A 20,306-nucleotide genomic window follows, 5' to 3' on the forward strand; every position below is an offset into this window, starting at 1 on the left:
ACATGTGACATGGGAGGTTTTTACACTGACATGATCGTAGAGCTTAAGAGAGGGTATGGTCAACCTTAAGCTCTACGACCAGTTCCGATGGTTCCCGATGGTCTCGATTAATCCTTATATGTCTGGAGATGACGTGTAATGCGTACGAGAAGGGGGCGTATTTTTTTGTCTTCCGGCCGCTTCCTCCCCTTGGTCGGCCAGCTACCGATCTGAACTTAGGGACGCAACTTGCGAGGGAATCATTTGCATATCCGGCCCCTTTTCCCGTACGACCGAGCGGCCGCTTCGACCGACTGAATGAGGTCCTCAGTCCCATAGGGCTGACAGTAAATACAAAGCAGGTTTGTCACAGCACTCAGTATCTCAGTACAAGGATAACACAAGACACAGTTACAGAGGTTTAACCAATATTTCAACATTTCAATGTCATTCAAACATTTTCGTCAGGGTCCTACATCTATATAATAAGCGATAAAGTGTGTATGTGTCTGTATGTCCTTTATGCACGGCCAGAATATGTACCTAGCTCCTCCAAATTTGGCATGGTGGTGTAGTTTGACCAGGATTATGTTTGAAGTTAGTCAGGGCCATGGAGGTCTACATGGTGGCCACAAAGTGGGCCGTGGAGTCTCTCATTTGAAATTTTGATTTAAGCAAGTTCACTCAGGAAGTCTTCCAGTGCCTAAAATTGCACTGATCTGAAGGCTTAGTCTGATATGTACCAGTGGGGGGCAGGCAGAGCTCCAATGTAAGACCAATGAGTCCGAGGATCAACTGTCACACTGCACTTGCACTGACAGTTACTCATTTCCTCCAAGCACATTTGCATATGCCATGGTCTCCAATGTTAGTCTGCAGAGATATCTGCTTAGCAATGATTTCTGTGCTGCACTGATTTCTGTTATGCATTGATTTCTGGAACCACAGTGATTTGGGAAGCTATATTGATTTCTGTCCTGTAAGTCACTCTGCTCCTGATATATCCAATTCCAAACAGTCAGAAAATATGCGTGCCGGCACTGTCATTTACTCCTAAATTGCATTGTTATCCAGGTATAAATGACTTCTGTGTTTGTTGACAGAGCTTTCACCCTTTAGTATACGACATCAATCTAAGTTTAGTTCTTTCTGGGATATGTTCAGTATCCCGGCACAGGGGATGCCGGCGCTTAGAATACTGGCGCCATAATACCGACATCTGTCAGATCCCGGCACCGGCATTCGGAATACTGGAATCTCGAATGGAAAGTAGAGGGGTTGGGGGAAGGGTTAGGGGTTAGGCACTAGGTTGGAGGGTTAGGTTTATGGCGCGGCAGGGAGGTTAGTTTTAGGCACTAGGGGGAGATTAGGTACAGGCATCGGGGAAGGAGGGTTAGGGTAGGGAAAGGGGGAGGGTTAGGATACCGACCAACAGATCTTGGTACCCTAGCCCTGTCAGGATGCCGGCGTCGGGATTTTGACCGCTGGGATCCCGAGCACCAGCATCCTGTACCCATCCCATTCTTTTCACAAAAGTGTGGTCCTTTTTAAGACCATTCACTGATAAAGCACAAGCAAAGACTAAATGGTCTATGTACTAAGCCTTCGAGAGAGATAGGGGTAGATTTTGTAAAGTGCGGGTTTTTAGAAGTGGAAAAGATGCTCATAGCAACCAATCAGATTCTACTTCTTATTTATCTAGCACGTTCTAGAAGATAATAGCTACAGTAACATCTGAATGGTTACTATGAGCAACATCTTTACTTCTAAAAACCTGCACTTTAGTATATATACCGATAAAGTAGACAGAGATACAGTACCAACCAATCAGCGTCTAACTGTCATGTTATAGGCTGTGTTTGAAAAATGACAGTTAGGAGCTCATTGGTTTGTACTTTCTCTCCATGTACTTTATCTCTCTCCAAGGCTTAGTACATAGACCAATTGTAAAGCGCAACGGAATATGCTGCGCTATATAAGAAACTGTTAATAAATAAATAAAATAAATCCAGTCCGGTACACAGCTCCGCAGCTGCTAGAAGTAAAAGAGAGGTAAGACATGAGGAGACCTCAGAGAAAGTACAAGCTGGTGTCAATGGATCAATGGAATGGGGTTATTAAGGTTGCAGATGTACTTCAATGTTTATTCTTCAATCCAGGCAATGCTGGGTATCCCAGTTGGGATGTATTCAGGAAGCCGGCAGTCAAAATGCCGACCGCCAAAATCCCGACAGTGAAAGCCCGGCATGGGACTAAAGATAGGCATCTAAATACCGACACCTATCATTAGCCCCATGCCGAAATCCCGACGCCCAGCATACTGAATGTAAGTAAGCCGGCCGTTGGGAGCTCTTAGCCGTGGGGGGAAGGGCTAGGTTTGGGGACTCCCAGGGGAACTTAGGGTTAGGCACCCCCCAGGGAAGGTTAGGGTTAGGCTAAGGTAACGGGGGGTTAGGCACCATCGGGGGGAGTTTAGGGTTAGGCACCCCCCCCTGGGAGGATTAGGTTCAGGGTGCAGGGAGGGGGAGTATAGGTACCCCTGGGGGGAGGTTAGGGATAGGCACTAGGGTGAGAGGTTAGGGTTAGGCACCATTAAGGTAGGGTTAGGGGGGGAGAGGGGAGGGTTAGGGTACTTACCCTAGTCGGGATCTCCATCTACCAGCCTTCCGACGTCGGGATTAGATCTGGCGGTGTATTAATGACACCACCAGTGTCATTAACACAGTCCAACGTTTCGGTCATATTACATACCTTTGTCAAAGCACAAGTATTTCAAGAAGCCGCAGCCATCTGTAGGCATATGTACAAGAGGCATAAAAGAAACACCAGAATAAATAGCAACACAGGCTTGGCTTACCAGTTTCAATCAATCACCACATTATGTATAACAAACACATGTCCTGGTGGAGTGCACCGTATGAGGTAGTTGTTTTTTGGCCTCTCTGAGACCATCAGTCGGGCAGCGCACATGTGACCGCTTTGTCACAGCTGTGTGGGTGAAGTGTGCTGGTATTGGTCATGTGATCAGGGAGGTAATGTGAGCAGTGGGAGTGGTGGCTGTACCTTGCCTGCAGTGGATTGATGTACCCAAAATGAGACTTGAACAGAATGGATGTAGGGGGACATTGCCTGATCAGCGTGCACTCCACCAGGACATGTGTTTGTTATACTGTGGTGATTGATTGCACCTGGTAAGCCATGCCTGTGTTGCTATTATTTATTCTGGTGTTTGTTTCATGCCTATTGTACTACCTACAGATGGCTGTGGCTTCTTGATATACTTGTGCCTTGACAAAGGTATGCAATATGACCGAAACGTCGGAGTCTGTATTAATGACGCTGGTGGTATGTAACAAATAACCTTTTTTGCTGCAACGGTGAGTGCCGTCTCTTCTATCTGTTTCTGCAGATTGCATCCCGGCTGGATGGAAATGTGCCAGTGAGTGAGTGCTCTACATGGACTCTATATATATATATATATATATATATATATATATATATATGTATATAATTATATATACTATTGACCCGCCCTTGCTTTGAATGGGAGCAATTTCATCTCGCCACAGCCCCCTGCATCTCATAACAACCTACACCATGTCACCACAGTCCCCTGCATCTCACCACAAGCCCCTGCTTCTCACCCCTGCCCCCTGCATCTCACTAATATCACCACAACCCCCCTACTGCTGCCCTGCAGCTGGGTGGAGCCCGGCCACTGGGATGCGCAGGGAAGGACAGGAGGATCATAGATGAGAGATTTATATTGCAGCTACCTTAAGCATTATCGGCAGCCCCCGGGGCTGGGGAACCTGTACATATTTCCATAGCCTCCATGCACACCCCTCCCCAGCTGCTGAACATGGTGATGAGCAATGCCCTCTTTGCACAATGTATTTCCCTATATTCCCTGTGCTTCCTGTTGAGCTTCCTCGCCGTGGTGCTCCTGTCCGAGAACAGCACTGACTTCAATGGGAGGTGCCTCCTGTTTACTGAGGGTGTGTGGCTGAGTGGGAATATCGTGCTGGAGAGGGAGCACTTCATGGTGAAGGAGAGGTGGCCAGAGTCCGCCTGCAGGTTTAGCATAGGGATGGACATCAGAATCTGATGGTTACTAACCATCAATGTTTTTGGTGGCAGCGTTTTCACCATTTGATGGTGGTGGTCCGATGTTTGCCATCATCAAATTGAAATCATTCAATGGTGTTCTGATGGTTGCTTGTTTTGTTTTAATTTCTGATAGCTATACCTCCCCTGGTTCCTTCTTGGTTACTGTGTCTGCATCAGAGCATCTTCATGAGTTTGTTGGAGGTGTCTCTATGTCTGATTCAGACATGACCCTGCTCAGTCCCTGACTCCTTCCCCTTTTTAGGCTGCTGCTAAGCAACAGCTAACAATTGCTAGCTCTGAATGACTCTCACTGTCTCAGAGAGACAATCAGAGCACAGCCCTCAGCCCTGCTCAGCAGCAGCAGTCAGTCACTCACACAGCACAACAGTTTTTTTCTGTGACTTTCTTCATTCTAAGCCTCAGTTTCAGATGCTCTGTTGCTGTTTCAGCACCCTGGTAAGCTACTATACAGCAGCTTGGTGCAATTTTTTCTTCTGTGACTTGCGTCACTAAAATCATCACCGCTCGGCTCCCTTTTGTCAGAGATGAATGATTCATACGCCTAAGCCTTCTTCGGACAATTCTATATAGAATAGTGAAAACCCCATCAATATCCACCAAGTGGTTAAAGAGATTAGCCCAAATGAACAGACAGACCCCTAAACAGGGGACTTTATTTTATATATATATAAAGATTTTCACTGGCTGCTGCCTCAATGATGTTACTAGTTGTTAGCAAACTGGTAGTCTTATATTTATTGGTTTGGCTCAAACAAATTAACGTCTCCATTGTGTGTTGGTGATGAGTGCTCCTTAATGAATGCAAACATTAACAATTTTCTTCTTGTTTTCTGATTCCAACATGTCATCCATTTGCATGCCCCTTCAAATCTCACATTAACTTTCTTTCTGTATAGCACTTCTGCAGGGCCGCAACTAGGGGGTGAAAAAAGAGCACTTCTGCAGGGCCACAACTAGAGGTGCAGGTGCACCGGGTGCCGGAATGCAGGGTGCCGGAATGCAGGGGGTGAAAAAAGGATGACTCACAGTGGCTTGAGGGCTGCAGTGTCAGAAAATGGCCATCCAAAAATGCTAGAAGTCCTTACTGGTCCTCTAGTGTCTGTCTCCTCCTTGGTGGTGGCCATTTTTGGATGGTCATTTTCAGCAGATGGTCATTTTCAGCAGATTCCATGCGGACTAGCCCATCCGCATGGGCTCTGCTGAAATCGGCCATCCAAAAATGGTCGCCGTCGAGGAGGAGACAGGCACTAGAGGTCCTACTGGACCTCTAGTGTCTGTTAGGCCAGCGCAAAGCCGGGAGAAGATGCTGAAAGCTGCATGTTCTCCCATGAAACCCCCTGGCAATGAGCATAAACCCCATGGCAACGAGCATAAACCCCATGGAAACGAGCATGTAACCCCTGGCAATGAGCATAAACCCCATAGCAACGAGCATAAACCCCATAGCAATGAGCATGAAACCCCATGGCGACGAGCATGAAACCCCATGGCAACGAGCATGTAACCCCTGACAACGAGCATAAACCCCATAGCAACGAGCATGAATCCCCCTGGGAACGAGCATGAAACCTCCTGGCAACAAGCATGAAATCCCCTGGCAATGAGCATGAAACCCCTGGCAACGAGCATAAACTAGTGCACTGCCTTATGTAGGAGCAATGACAAAATCCAGGTACAGGAAGGGAGGGGGCGCAAAATTGCTATCTTGCACCAGGTGACCAATATCCTAGTTTCGGCCCTGACTTCTGACAAGTGTTGCCAATATGATTTAATGTCAATTTGATATAAATGTACTGATGGCTGACATTAGGTACGTCTAAAGTGTCACTTTGGTCCATAAAGAAGTAGTTCAGTGATACAAGCTCCAAGCAGGGGTGTTAAAATATACCAGCGATGACGGATGATGAACCTGCTGTTTCCAGTAACTTAGGGCTTAATTCAGAGATGGACGGAATCTGCTACATCTACATGATCCCAGCGCTGCCCTGGGATCACCTTTGGAACAAATGCGGTCATCGGTCACAATTGTTGCTCCTTTGGCCAGACTGCGGTACCTGAAGCTTGCGAGGCCAGGGAGGCTTGGGGAACTCCGTGCGGTATCGCAGGGCCTGTACTGAACATGCGCAGAACGGGTCCTGCACACGCGCAGAGTAGAAGACATCTGAGAGGTGCGCTAACCTTCGTGTTAGCGTACATCTCTGAATCAGGCCCTTAATACCGTTGAGTACCATCAGATAAAAAGCCACATCACAAGGATGCATTCAGCCAATGACTAGTGGTTAGTTAATGCTGATAATGATCGCTGCCATCATCATCATCATAAGTGCACATATTTGCCCTGTTTGTTGGTATTCAATCAACTTTATCCTTGTGACACAAATATCTAGCCTTCACCAAATACTCTGAATGGATTTTATTAATTATATGTCATATAACATATTATATAATTGTTCATTTAGTTTGAAACCTACAATAGCTTTTTAATAATATTAATATTCGGTACAGGAGAACTGCACATTTCCTCCAGGCTGAATCCATTTTCTAAAGACATGGTGACCCTGATAAGTGCTGTCTCACTAATCATGAAGCTTTCTATATATGAGAAGCACTCTTAACCTAGCAACACAGTAACTGCCACACAGAGCTTTAAGCTCTTTAAAAGAAGCTTAGAAAATAGTAGCTGGATTTTTTTTTGCTAAAATCTACTATTGTTATTATTTCCTAATTTGCTTTAAATCAATACAATCAAGGAGTACTGAGATATATTTCAGTTAAACATCCTAACAAATTGTATCAGTTTGTCAAAAACCAAATCTACATAATAATCTATTTGTTTATCTGGGAAGTAGTCGGCAGTCGGAATCCCGGTGCGAGAATCCCGACCACCAGCATCCCGACGGTAAGTATTAGGGTTTGGGGGAGTGATAGGTGAAGGGTTAGACACTAGGGGGAGAGTTAGACTACAGGGGGGTGGGGGGTTAGGGTTAGGCTGCGGGAGGCAAGGATCAGGCTGCAGGGAGGGGGGTTAGGGTACTTACCTAGTTGGGTTGGGATTTTGACTGTCAAGACGCCGCTGTCGGTATACTGTATACTGACCGCCGGCATCCCGACCATTGGGATCCTGTACCAAACCCATTTATCTCATATCTATCTAATGTTTATCTATTTCTAATGTTGATCTATGTCATATTTACAGTATCTATTTCTCTTACAGTGACATATTATAATAGGGGTCTATGGGGGACTGTCTGGGGTCCAGAGCTTTAAACTGACACCCTGGGGGCAATCATTAACTAATTGGCCATTGGTTGACCACAAAATGAAAGCAATTTAACTGAGAGCTAGTAGATTCCTATTTGTTAACCCATCACACAATCCCAAGGCTGTGCGAAAATCAGTGCATACAGTAGATGCCTGACACTGGCGGAACTAGGTGCTGTGCAACCGATGCATTGCAATGGAGCCGACCACTATTAGGGGGCCCCCAGCTAGTGGCATTATAATGAGTCAGATTGAATCATTAGTATGCCGTTGCTTCATGGGCCTTGACAAAGAGGGAGGATGCGGTCCAGGTGGAGGAGGAGGGGCAGGGGTCACTCCCTGGCTCCTCCTCTCTGCCTCTTGAGTAACTGGGACTGGGTTCTGAGGTGATCCTGTTCTACTGGGCAGTCAGACATCCTTTTTCCAGCATGAAAACCACAGCAGGGGACGGGTAAGAGGAACCAGCATCTGCCAGCCATCTCATTTGGTTACTGACGGCGAATATGTCAGCTAAAGCATATTTTGCAGTGTCCCCTCCACTAACTGTTCCTGGATTTCATCTGAATACTGAATACTGGGCATATGACATATTCCAGAGGATTGGTAGTTGGCAATGCTCTACAGGCCTCTATATGGTTGTGTTATAAGTCATACTTTCTGTGGCATAGTATTTGAAACATGACTGACAGATTCCTAATGCTCTTGTACTATCTAGCATATTTGTGGACCAAGGCATGTGCCTAATGTCTTATATAAAGCATTTAGTTTACACACGGTCAGATCTGTCAGATGAATGATTGAACAATTTGAATGATTTTACCAATGATTTGAACGATTTAAATGATTGAACGATTTCAGACAGTATTAAAATGAATGGAATCGTCCAAATCTGACTGCAAACACATCAGATGTCAGACATCGTTCATCGTTGCAGGCTCACATGTCAGATTTTCTTATAGATATGAATGATTGAAAATTTTTTATTAAATCGTTATCGTTCAGTTCTGTCACAAAATCTGACCGTGTATATGCACCATAAATTGCCTGGATAATATGTGTTGCATCAATATATTACCATACTACTGTAAAGTGTTTCAGCTCATATGGTCTTCCTAGGGCAATCAGTTAAAATTTTGAATTCCCTTTAATATATGATACTTTTAGATATAATAATAATAATAATAATAATAATAATAATAATAATAAAAATATTATTATTAATAATAACAATAACAACACAGTGATAATATTAATTATTATTATTAATAATAATAATAAGAAGAAGAAGAAGAAGAAGAAGAAGAAGAAGAAGTAGAAGTATTCATTTCAGCAAAACTATTAATGGTTCACATGCTTGTACTTCTATAAGTTGCCTAAAATTGCTACAGTTATAATGGCAGCTTGTATAATAACAACTCAACTTTCATGAAAAACAATCTGAAATATAAGTAAATAATCCAAAGGTTGTTGGGTTGTTTATGTTATTTTATGCTTCTGTGCGCAGTGAAAGCTTTGCAGGACATTTTTATTATCTTTAGTGTGTAGGGAAGCACTCCGTAGAGAATGTTAACTGACAAAAAAAAATATTTGCAGAATTCTTCTGTCCTTGTATGCAAGCAAGAAATTAATGAACAGTGAGTAACGTTTTCACTGTCAATTGTTATTAATATTATAAATACAAACTATAGTATTTGCTGCAAACAAAATAACAATAGTATTTGAATGTTGACGTACAGTATTAAGATTTGAATAGGGATGGCCATCGACCATTGATGGTTTGCAACCATCAATGGTCTATGACTGATGTCTAAGTGTTTTTCCCATCAATGGCGTGGCAGCACCATTGATGACCGTCTCAGATGTTAGCAAAACATTAGCGATGCCGGCACCATGACATTGGTCTGCACATATGCAGAACTCAACCATCGATGGTTAAACCATTGATGGAGTTCTATCGATGGTTTAAAATAATCAATCATCGATGGTATCGTCATTGATGGCCATCATTAAATATGAATTCTGTTCTCCACTTTGTTAATATTTGCTCTCTAGTGCCCTGCTTGATGTAAAGGGTCTTATGTAGAGTTGGACACATATTTTTCAATACACATACGCAGTTGAAAAGAGTGTCATTTGAGGGGAAATAGAAACAAATTGCCTTTTCTTACCTGTATACTGTATGTACATCAAAAATTGTTACGCATCCTTAGCTATGCCGACGGAGACGCATTTTGTGATTATGACACCTTGCCTTTAGGAAAGTATCAGTGTAAGCATGTACAATAAGGGTGTATTTGTACAAAATATGTCCCATGCAGACCCCTGGGACAAACTGATGATGATGATCATGTCAATCGGTATCAGCTTCTGATTGGCTGAATATGTCTGAATTCCTTCAATTTACGCTAATACTATAGTAAAGATATGCTGCTGTCTATTTGCATCTTTACAGTAATATTTGCAATTGTCCTGCAGTAATAAAACTTATCTCCATTTAATCTTTAAACGGGGAAAGCAATGTTTGTGTGTACTGTTTTGAATTAAATTATTCTTTAATGTTGCCATTGTCATTTGTTTACGTGGTAAATGTGAATTTAATATTGATTAATTAATAAATTTGCCCAGCCATGTACTATATTGTGAAAGATGGATATGAATTGCCTATGACGCAGGGTTTTTGATTCACTTAAATATTATAAGTACAATATTGGAGCGCATTATTGCTGCAGACCAAAGAAATATCTTGAAAAATAGAATTAGCAATGCAACTGTAGCCTGCACTACTGGGCTCACATTAGTGCTCATCTGTATAATAAATGAGAAAGTGTGTCTATCTGTCTGTTTGTCCTTTATGCATGGCCAGAGTGTTGGACCCAGCTCTACCAAATTTGGCATGGTAGTGTCGTTTAACCAGGATTAGTTGTATTGCCTAGGCATGAACTTCATCTGGGCCACACACTGTCACACAACCCCTAAAAATGGAAACACTCTTAAATTACAGAGGTTCCAGGGCTGATTTATGCACAGGGGCATATTAAGAGTCGAGGGGGCCTTTGTGCATTCTCTATCCGGGGCCCCCTCTTCTCTCCATGATGGCCAAAAGTGGACTGACTGCAGCAGTAGATTCTGGGCACTAGTCTGTGCCCATATTCTACTGCGCATGTGCAGGTCACCGGGAAAAGTCATGGCCTCCATTTTCCCGGGTATTTCCCCATTGTACATATGCAAAACGCTGGGAAAATTACTGCTGCAGCCATTTTCCAGGCGTTGTGTACAGGACTGCTAGAACCGATGTGGGACATCGGAGAGGTAAGTATTAGTAAATATGGGTACAAGGTGTGCGGTGTGGGACCCCCCTGAACCCAGGGGTCTGTGTGCACCACACGCCCTGCCCCTACTCATGCAAGTTCAAATTAAATCCAGAGTTAGTCCTTCTTAAAGTGACCATATATATTAGCCAGCCCTCTGTGTTTGCATGTAAGGACGTAACTAGAACTTTGGGAGCCACATAGCAAGATCTTAAAAGCCCCCTCCTGAAGTAAAAAAAAACATAAATTTGCCCCCACACAGAGCCCATTCATGTTATGCCACACAGAGCCCATTCAGCTTATGCCACACAGTAGTGCCCCTTATACACATGCCATGCAGTAATGCCCCTTACACTACATGTTATGCCACACAGTAATGGCCTTTACAGATTATGCCACATAGTAGTAGTGTCCCATATAACACATTATGAGACAAATAGTAGTGCCCCTTACACATTATGCCACACAGTAATGCCCCTTATATCATATGCCACACAGTAATGCTCCTTACACATTATGTCCACCAGCAGCCTCTCGCTTCCCGCTGTGTGCCATCAGCAGCCAGCAGGTATGGATTTGGTGTCAGCCGCACTGGCAGTCAGCAGCAGACATGGACAGACAGCGCTGGTGAAATTTGAATCTGGCGCTGGTAGTGAGCCAATCAGAGCTCGCAGACCAGCAGCCAATCAAGAGCCACCACTGCTCATTGGCTGCCAGTCTGCTAGCTCTGATTTCCTTGTGACCAGCGGCACTGTCTCTCCATAGCGCCAGATCAATACCGCTGCCACCCGGGCCCCCCTCTGCAGGTCTCACTGGACCGGCCCAAATTGTGTGCGTGCCTGGTTGCAGGGGGAGTGGCGGGCCACAGAGGCAGCTCGGGCACCAAAGCAGCTGCACCCCTTACACCCACATTAGTTACGCCACTGTATGCATGCATGTTAGCAAACAGAGGAGAATAAATGGAATCGGGTTATAGGCAATGACAATGAAAACAAATAAAGAATTCAGGTGTACTTCAGAGTCCAGTCTTCAATCCGTGGAAAGCCGGGTATCCTAGCTAGTTAAAAATAAATCTCAGAGTTAACATTAATAGCTAAAAGTTTATTATAAAACGTTTAACATATGTATAGGTCTCTAAACAGCATTAAAATATTTATTCACATCTTATGTAGTTATTAATTGTCAAATGACTATAACATTCTTAGAAAAGTAAATCCCAGATTTAAATGTAACCATCATAATACCTAAATGGGATGATAATTTTTTTTTGGGATATATTTGCAAATTCATATCTGCAGAGTTATACATCCTTGTACTGTACATAGGGGGGATTTAGGCCTTATTAAATAATCACAGCCTATGCACACTTGTATAAGTAATAGTTAATTACCAGAAGTTAAGCACATAGATGACATACTTGTGGGACCTTTTGTGCTCAAGTGGTGCCTGTAGATATAGTATCAGTCCCTCCGTAATATTTGTAACAGGTGTAATGCAGTACATAACGAATTTAGTATTGCAGTAATTGTTATGTTACAGTATTAGAATTGATCAATGTTTCTAATTCAATTTCAGGAATTTGTAATGATTGTCGTGTTTGGTTTGGAGTATATTATTCGCATATGGTCTGCAGGCTGCTGTTGTCGTTACCGAGGATGGCAAGGAAGGTTAAGATATGCCAGGAAACCATTTTGTGTAATAGGTAAGTATGCTGTTTTTCAGGTACATGTGGTAAAATGTAACCAACTGTGCATCAATATTTTACCACAGACTGGAGAGAGTGAGCCTGAAGGACGGTGGGCATGTAGACGTAAGTGCCAATGAGATGGTAGCGCTGGCTTCATATGTAAGATAACAGGTTATTTATAGGAAAGAATCTAGAAGTACCTAGTCATAATGATCATTTCCTGACCTTGTTAGTTCAGATTATATTCAACATTGAAACCTCCGAACCCCTCAGTGCTGGTTCAGGATGAATTTGCTCCAATTACCAGCTCCATCTCTGGTCCTGGGGCATCTCTTTATGTCCAGAGATTGTCCTTCTCATGCATTCATACTGCCTGCATTCTACAGCCCCTGTGAAGAGCTTAAATATAGCCCTTACATGCAAATATACTGTATGTTTGCCACAGCTTTGTGTACAATAAGACCATTGATCAACTGAATACTGAATGATCAAGTAAGTTCAAACATTTTGCCACCTTTAATTATTTAAATTTTAATTTGTGTCAACAAAAGTGTTTTTAAAAAGGGGTGTGTGCTCCTGCACTGTCTCCTCTATAGCGGTAACACCCGCGGGATGATGTCACATGAGCAACTCAGCGCACGCCACTGTGAGAGTGCCATAGTACTATACATATGTGCTGTACACTAGCATTAGTAGTGACCATCATTGTACTCCTGTGTTACCGCTGTTACCAGTAAACCTACAAGCTTTGTTAAGGACCTTCTGTGTGGACTGATCTCCATTTTACACCCACTGACACCTATTGTAACCCCCTAGTTACAACCAAGAGGTCAAATCAATAGTTTTGTGGTATATCCTGCAAATTTTCTTTTTGTTAACAGATCTCTTAGGGTTCTTTTAAATGCTGCAAACCTTTCTGACCAGAAAATATTTATTTTATCGGGCATGCGCATAAGCTAACCTTACCACAGTGAGCCAGTATCGCCATAGCGCTGTAGCAATATTTTAATAATAAATTAAAGAGCTGGGTTATTTTCTGTTGATAGAAAATCAGGCTTCTTCCTGGACATTTATAAATAGACCCCTTAGTGGTTTGAAATATTGATTGCTTTTTTAACAGAGAATTTATAATGATAGAATTATCAACAAAAAGCCTTGTAAGTTGTTTTGATTATCTTTGTTCTAGTGCTCCTCCTATTTATGTATTTGTAGCTTTTAAGTATTTTCATTTGTCCTAGTGAAATCAATTGCAAAATGTAGTTATTTTAGATTATAATTAATAAAAAAAACTGTATTTTCAAAATAGTTTGTATATAACAAGCACTTTGAAGTCTGTCAGAGATGTTTATAAAATAGTTTATGCTGGTCCCAAAGCTGGGGTTACATTGCATAAGCAGACCCAGGATAGAGTGTTCAATATATGCACTGGAACCAGAGAAGTGGCTGCTAATCACATGCACAATTTGCGTTCATTAAAAAAAAACACAATTATGATCATATGCAAATTAGCAACAATCTAAAGATGCATGCAGTTGACCAAAGTAGCATACGCCAGGCATATGTCACATACTGTACATATAAGTCTCACTTGTACTTAATTATAGATTTAATTTTTAACAATAAATAAATAAAACTGCTAATACATCAGAAACAACTCCCCGTCTCATGTGCGAAAAAATTAAGCTTTCCTTAGATACGAACACAAATGCACACTACAGTATGCCTGTATAACAAATAAATCAGCAATCAGCTTAAGCATTTGCAATCAGAAAATCACAGATCGCTAATGTTGGGAACCGTAAATCATCATCATCATCTTCTATTTTCACTGGGATGCCTATAAATAATACGGCTTTCTGAGGTGCATATGTGTCTTTTTCCCCTGTCTGCAAGTGCATTCCTTCCTTTCACTGTCATTTATTTGCTGGCTGAAAAAGTGATTTATAAGCTCATTGCCCCATTCGGAGATACCTTTTAACTACACTGTATGTATTTTCAGATATTGACTTTAGGTGTCCTGGGAAGGGTTTGGCCAGGATGAGGGTCTTAGAGTGTCAAGACCCGGGCAAATATGGAGGGTTTGTGACCCTATTAGGAGTTAGGCCCAATGTGCATTTAATAGAGAAGACAATTCTCCGGTGTTATTGTTACATTAACTAAACAAAATATAAGACAAAAGAAAAAATACCTGGCGCTGTTCTAGACAAATCACTTATGGGCTGAGACTGCAGCTCTCTAAATGGAAATCTACTCATTATTTCCTAATCTGACACATAGAAAATATATATATATAAAAGAGAGCGCTGAGACAGCTAGTAAAATTAAAAATTTAATTTATTATAAATCCCTTTACTAATAATTAGACCATATACCAGATATGACCGGCAATACTGTAACCAATTGTCTAGCGTAAATCGCACAATTGGACATAAAAAATTCCAAAATTATTTAAAACACAGTAATAACTAATCAGACCTATACATCATATAACCTCGAATAACATGCATGTATAAATAATTGTTTATAATTGCATAAAGAAGCAATTGCTTCTATAGTATTTACAATGCAAATAAACACAATTATTAAAACATATATTGATGGATTGTGCACAATGTTTAATCTAAATGTACATATTACTTCCCAGCCAATGGATATAAATTACTTCAGAATTATATAACAAACATTAAAACTACAACAGTCCAGACAACATATGTCCATGAATCCAGGATAATTCCGTAATTGTTGAAACGACAACTTCTGTAGCAATCCACAAATTATTATAGCAGTTTATATGCTGGAAATGCAGATTATCACAATATTTTTTCACTTGTCTCCCCTCCACTGCCTTAATTGGTTTTGGCAGTGAGTGTCTGGATTGTTTATATATATCCTTGTGTATCACTAGAGTTAATCAGACTTTCTTTATAACATTTATTTCTTTCAACGGTACTTGTCTTCCCCGCTCACATGGAATTATTTGAACAATTCACAAACTTCTTTTATCGGCTTTTAAGTTGTATAGTACTCACAAGGAATTCCTTTTCATTAATTATAAAGCATATGCTTATAAATGCTGTTCACCATAGCCACACAGGTCAGTATATAGAGGCCACAGTCTTTCAAACAAAGCTGCTGTGGCTACATTCCATTATTGATACAATTATATCACCTGTGTATCAAATGAGGTCAATCCACATCAGCAGTAGAAATCCTCTTGGCTCTTAGCCTATAATTGTTACCATCAATGTATCGCTCAGCTCTCAGGGTTCCCTTTGGATTATCAATCAGTCAGAGCAGAGCAGCATTTAGCCGGCTTCTCCGGATGATGCAGAATCGGTCTGTTCAAGTCAGTAAGCCAGCATCTCCGGGTAATGAAAAAACGCATTTCTCCGCCTTACTATTCAGCTGCTTCCTCAGTCAGTTGTCTCCACACTGAATGAGACTCTCCTTTTATCAGTCTCACGGGGCTCGCACATGCGTGCTTTGGTTATCACTCAAGGCTCATTTAAGCCTCACCTGTGTGTCGAGATCGTAAGTGTGCATAAGCTGGTCTGTATTATTCAGCAGATTTACTCTTCATTATATCACTCCAGATAATAAAGTGAAATCCAGAATTTTGGCTTAATTGCAGCCTTATTTGTAGCAAGAGAACACAATATAAATTACATAACACTATTCAGCTTTGCGTCAATGAAATGGAATATACTTCTATCACGAAGACCCAACAAATATTTGAAATACATAAAACATAAAAAACAAAACATATAAAATATAAAAATATATAAAACAGGATATGGAAAGAAAGAGAATTATCAAATGCCTACACCATACTGTCATCATCCATCATATAAACATTAGCAATGATGTACTTATGATATATATCCTAATCGATGAACCTAAATAGGGATATAAACTATAGACTAAGCTAAATATACATACATATATAGACATATATGATATATAGCCAAGGTAATGAATATATTGGATGAGAGTAAAAATAAGGAAGGAATATATACATCTAGCTACTATTTTCCAATAATTACTACCTAGCCCAAAGGGAACTTTGATCCTAGCCAGTAAATAACAGAGCATAGCCCAGGGCATAGACATATATGATATATAGCCAAGATGATGAATATATTGGATGAGAATAACAACAAGGAAGGAATATATACATCCAGCTAGTATTTTCCAGTAATTACTACCTAGCCCAAAGGGAACTTTGATCCTAGCCAGTAAATAACAGGGCATAGCCAAGATCTAATGGACATTGTTGAGTTCGATGGTGCAGGAGGAACCGTTGTAATACATGTAATCACACAAAACAAAAAACAACAGAATGTATGTCATTTACGTACAATAAAAAATTCCCTATTAAGGAATTTATAAATTGCAAATCTACTTATGTGATATATGTAATACAATGTAACTGTGGGAAACAGTATGTAGGAAGAACTACCCGCCAATTGAATACTAGATTTATGGAACACTGGAGGAACATATGTAAAGGAATAAAAACATATCCACTCTCAAGCCATTTTGTTCATTGTAAGGTTGCATCTTATGAAGATATTAATATTATAGGAATAGAACAGATAAAATCTACAGCAAGAGGAGGTGACAGATATAGCCGACTCTGTAAAGGAGAAGCTTTTTGGATTTACCAACTGGGAACTCTTTTCCCAGAAGGTTTAAATGATACCATCGAACTCAACAATGTCCATTAGATCTTGGCTATGCCCTGTTATTTACTGGCTAGGATCAAAGTTCCCTTTGGGCTAGGTAGTAATTACTGGAAAATACTAGCTGGATGTATATATTCCTTCCTTGTTGTTATTCTCATCCAATATATTCATCATCTTGGCTATATATCATATATGTCTATGCCCTGGGCTATGCCCTATTATTTACTGGCTAGGATCAAAGTTCCCTTTGGGCTAGGTAGTAATTATTGGAAAATAGTAGCTAGATGTATATATTCCTTCCTTGGTTTTACTCTCATCCAATATATTCATTACCTTGGCTATATATCATATATGTCTATATATGTATGTATATTTAGCTTAGTCTATAGTTTATTCCCTATTTAGGTTCATCGATTAGGATATATATCATAAGTACATCATCGCTAATGTTTATACGATGGATGATGACAGTATGATATAGGCATTTGATAATTCTTTTTCTTTCCATATCCTGTTTTATATATTTTATATGTATTGTTTTTTATGTTTTATGTATTTCAAATATTTGTTGGGTCTGCGTGATAGAAGTATATTCCATTTCATTGACGCAAAGCTGAATAATGTTATGTAATTTATATTGTGTTCTCTTGCTACAAATAAGGCTGCAATTAAGCCAAAATTCTGGATTTCACTTTATTATCTGGAGTGATATAATGAAGAGTAAATCTGCTGAATAATACAGACCAGCTTATGCACACTTACGATCTCGACACACAGGTGAGGCTTAAATGAGCCTTGAGAGATAACCAAAGCGCGCATGCGCGAGCCCCGTGAGACTGATAAAAGGAGAGTCTCAATCAGTGTGGAGACTACTGACTGAGGAAGCCGCTGAATAGTAAGGCGGAGAAACGCGTTTTTTCATTACCCGGAGATGCTGGCTTACTGACTTGAACAGACTGATTCTGCATCATCCGGAGAAGCCGGCTAAATGCTGCTCTGCTCTGACTGATTGATAATCCAAAGGGAACCCTGAGAGCTCAGCGATACATTGATGGTGACAATTATAGGGTAAGTGCCAAGAGGATTTCTACTGCTGATGTGGATTGACCTCATTTGATACACAGGTGATATAATTGTATCAATAATGGAATGTAGCCACAGCAGCTTTGTTTGAAAGACTGTGGCCTCTATATACTGACCTGTGTGGCTATGGTGAACAGCATTTATAAGCATATGCTTTATAATTAATGAAAAGGAATTCCTTGTGAGTACTATACAACTTAAAAGCCGATAAAAGAAGTTTGTGAATTGTTCAAATGTGTCCATGTGAGCGGGGAAGACAAGTACCGTTGAAAGAAATAAATGTTATAAAGAAAGTCTGATTAACTCTAGTGATACACAAGGATCTATATAAACAATCCAGACACTCACTGCCAAAACCAATTAAGGCAGTGGAGGGGAGACAAGTGAAAAAATATTGTGATAATCTGCATTTCCAGCATATAAACTGCTATAATAATTTCTGGATTGCTACAGAAGTTGTCGTTTCAACAATTACGGAATTATCCTGGATTCATGGACATATGTTGTCATTGCTGTTGTAGTTTTAATGTTTGTTATATAATTCTGAAGTAATTTATATCCATTGGCTGAGAAGTAATATGTACATTTAGATTAAACATTGTGCACAATCCATCAATATATGTTTTAATAATTGTGTTTATTTGCATTGGAAATACTATAGAAGCTATTGCTTATTTATGCAATTACAAACAATTATTTACACATGTATGTTATTCGAGGTTATATGATGTATAGGTCTGATTAGTTATTACTGTGTTTTAAATAATTTTGGAATTTTTTGTGTCCAATTGTGCGATTTACGCTAGACAATTGGTTACAGTATTGCCGGTCACATCTGGTATATGGTCTAATTATTAGTAAAGGGATTTATAATAAATTCAATTTTTACTTTTACTAGCTGTCTCAGCGCTCTCTTTTATATATATATATATATATATATATATATATAAACTAAACAAAAGTTTATGAACTACCCGATATTATATTAGCTAAAATTCCCTGTTTTACCATGCAGATATACACCTTTTGCCAACAATATATTTAGCAAAAGTGCAACAAGTGATTGTTGAATTAGGTCTTGTGTGTCTGACACAGAGAGAAAATGTGAAGCATTGATGGCACGTCCATCCATGCAGGACTCCACAGGAGAAAAATGTGCGCAGTAGCGTTTACTATTTCCCTGGTACCCTCCGGCCAGGGTATCATTCAGGAGGGACCAAGTACTACTGAGCAGTGTGCCGGGCATTTCTAGGTATAGTGGCCCAATTGTTTCTTTGAGCACTGCCCTTTAGAAATGGTACTGCTCTGTAGCACTGGGTTATTATATAGTGCAGGGTTTAACCAGTTTCTTTCTTCATGTTGCTTGGGCTTAGCTGTATACATTTTAAGGGTGTTAAAACAGCTGCACAGTACCAGCATTTTTGGGTGACAACTGAACTTGGAATATATATCATCAATGTCCGGCACTCACTAGTCTATATAACACAATGTGCCCGGGTATCCAGATCTATGAAGGGTGACTAGCACCTTCATACAATCAAGAGCAAATGAAGAGAACGGCACTCCAGGTCTTATGAATGCAAATTATTCCATGTATTTAAATAGAGAAATAAAAGAACATGTCGACATTTCTGTGCTCGTAGACAGTGTTGGACTGGGACAGGAAGGGCCCACCAGGAAATGCAGTGTTAGGGGCCCAAGCTTAAGGGGTGTGTGGCCAGCCACAACAGAGGGTCTTGGACCTCCATTACAAAGCACCTGCAAATAATAGGACCCCTTTATAAAATAGGGAACAGGGGTGTGCCAGGACCACCCACTTAGATTGGCAGAAGGGCTAATCTTGGTGTTGTTTCCCTAGAAACAAACCAGGCACCCAAATTCATCCATGACCTTGCTCTAGCCCTAGAGAAGAGGTGGGACCTCAGGCAGTGGGGCCCACCAGGGATTTCCCCTGTACCCCTGTGGGCCAGTCCAACCCTGCTCGTAGGCACCATATATTCACAAGTCAAAAGACTGTAGGATATTATTTCTTTTGACTTGTGAATATATGTCTTGACAAAGGTGCCTACGAGCACCTAAACGTCGACATGTTCTTTTATTTCTCTATTTAAATACATTGAATAATTAGCATTTATAAGACCTGGAGTGCCGTTCTCTTCATTTGCTCTTAAT

At 40.8% G+C, this 20,306-nt stretch overlaps 1 protein-coding gene across 2 annotated transcripts in view; it reads left to right on the forward strand.

The window, feature by feature from the left end:
- KCNQ5 (potassium voltage-gated channel subfamily Q member 5) overlaps window positions 1-20,306 on the forward strand; it is a 791,832-nt gene that overhangs the window by 600,783 nt on the left and 170,743 nt on the right. For both annotated transcript variants that reach the window (XM_088471354.1, XM_088471348.1), the window contains exon 3: window positions 12,255-12,381. In XM_088471354.1, coding sequence (XP_088327480.1) covers window positions 12,255-12,381 — 127 coding nt within the window. The remainder of the gene's footprint in view (window positions 1-12,254; window positions 12,382-20,306) is intronic.

The sequence above is a fragment of the Taudactylus pleione genome, unplaced genomic scaffold, assembly GCF_031769625.1.
Source record: "Taudactylus pleione unplaced genomic scaffold, aTauple2 ptg000015l, whole genome shotgun sequence".
Classification (NCBI taxonomy): domain Eukaryota; kingdom Metazoa; phylum Chordata; class Amphibia; order Anura; family Myobatrachidae; genus Taudactylus; species Taudactylus pleione.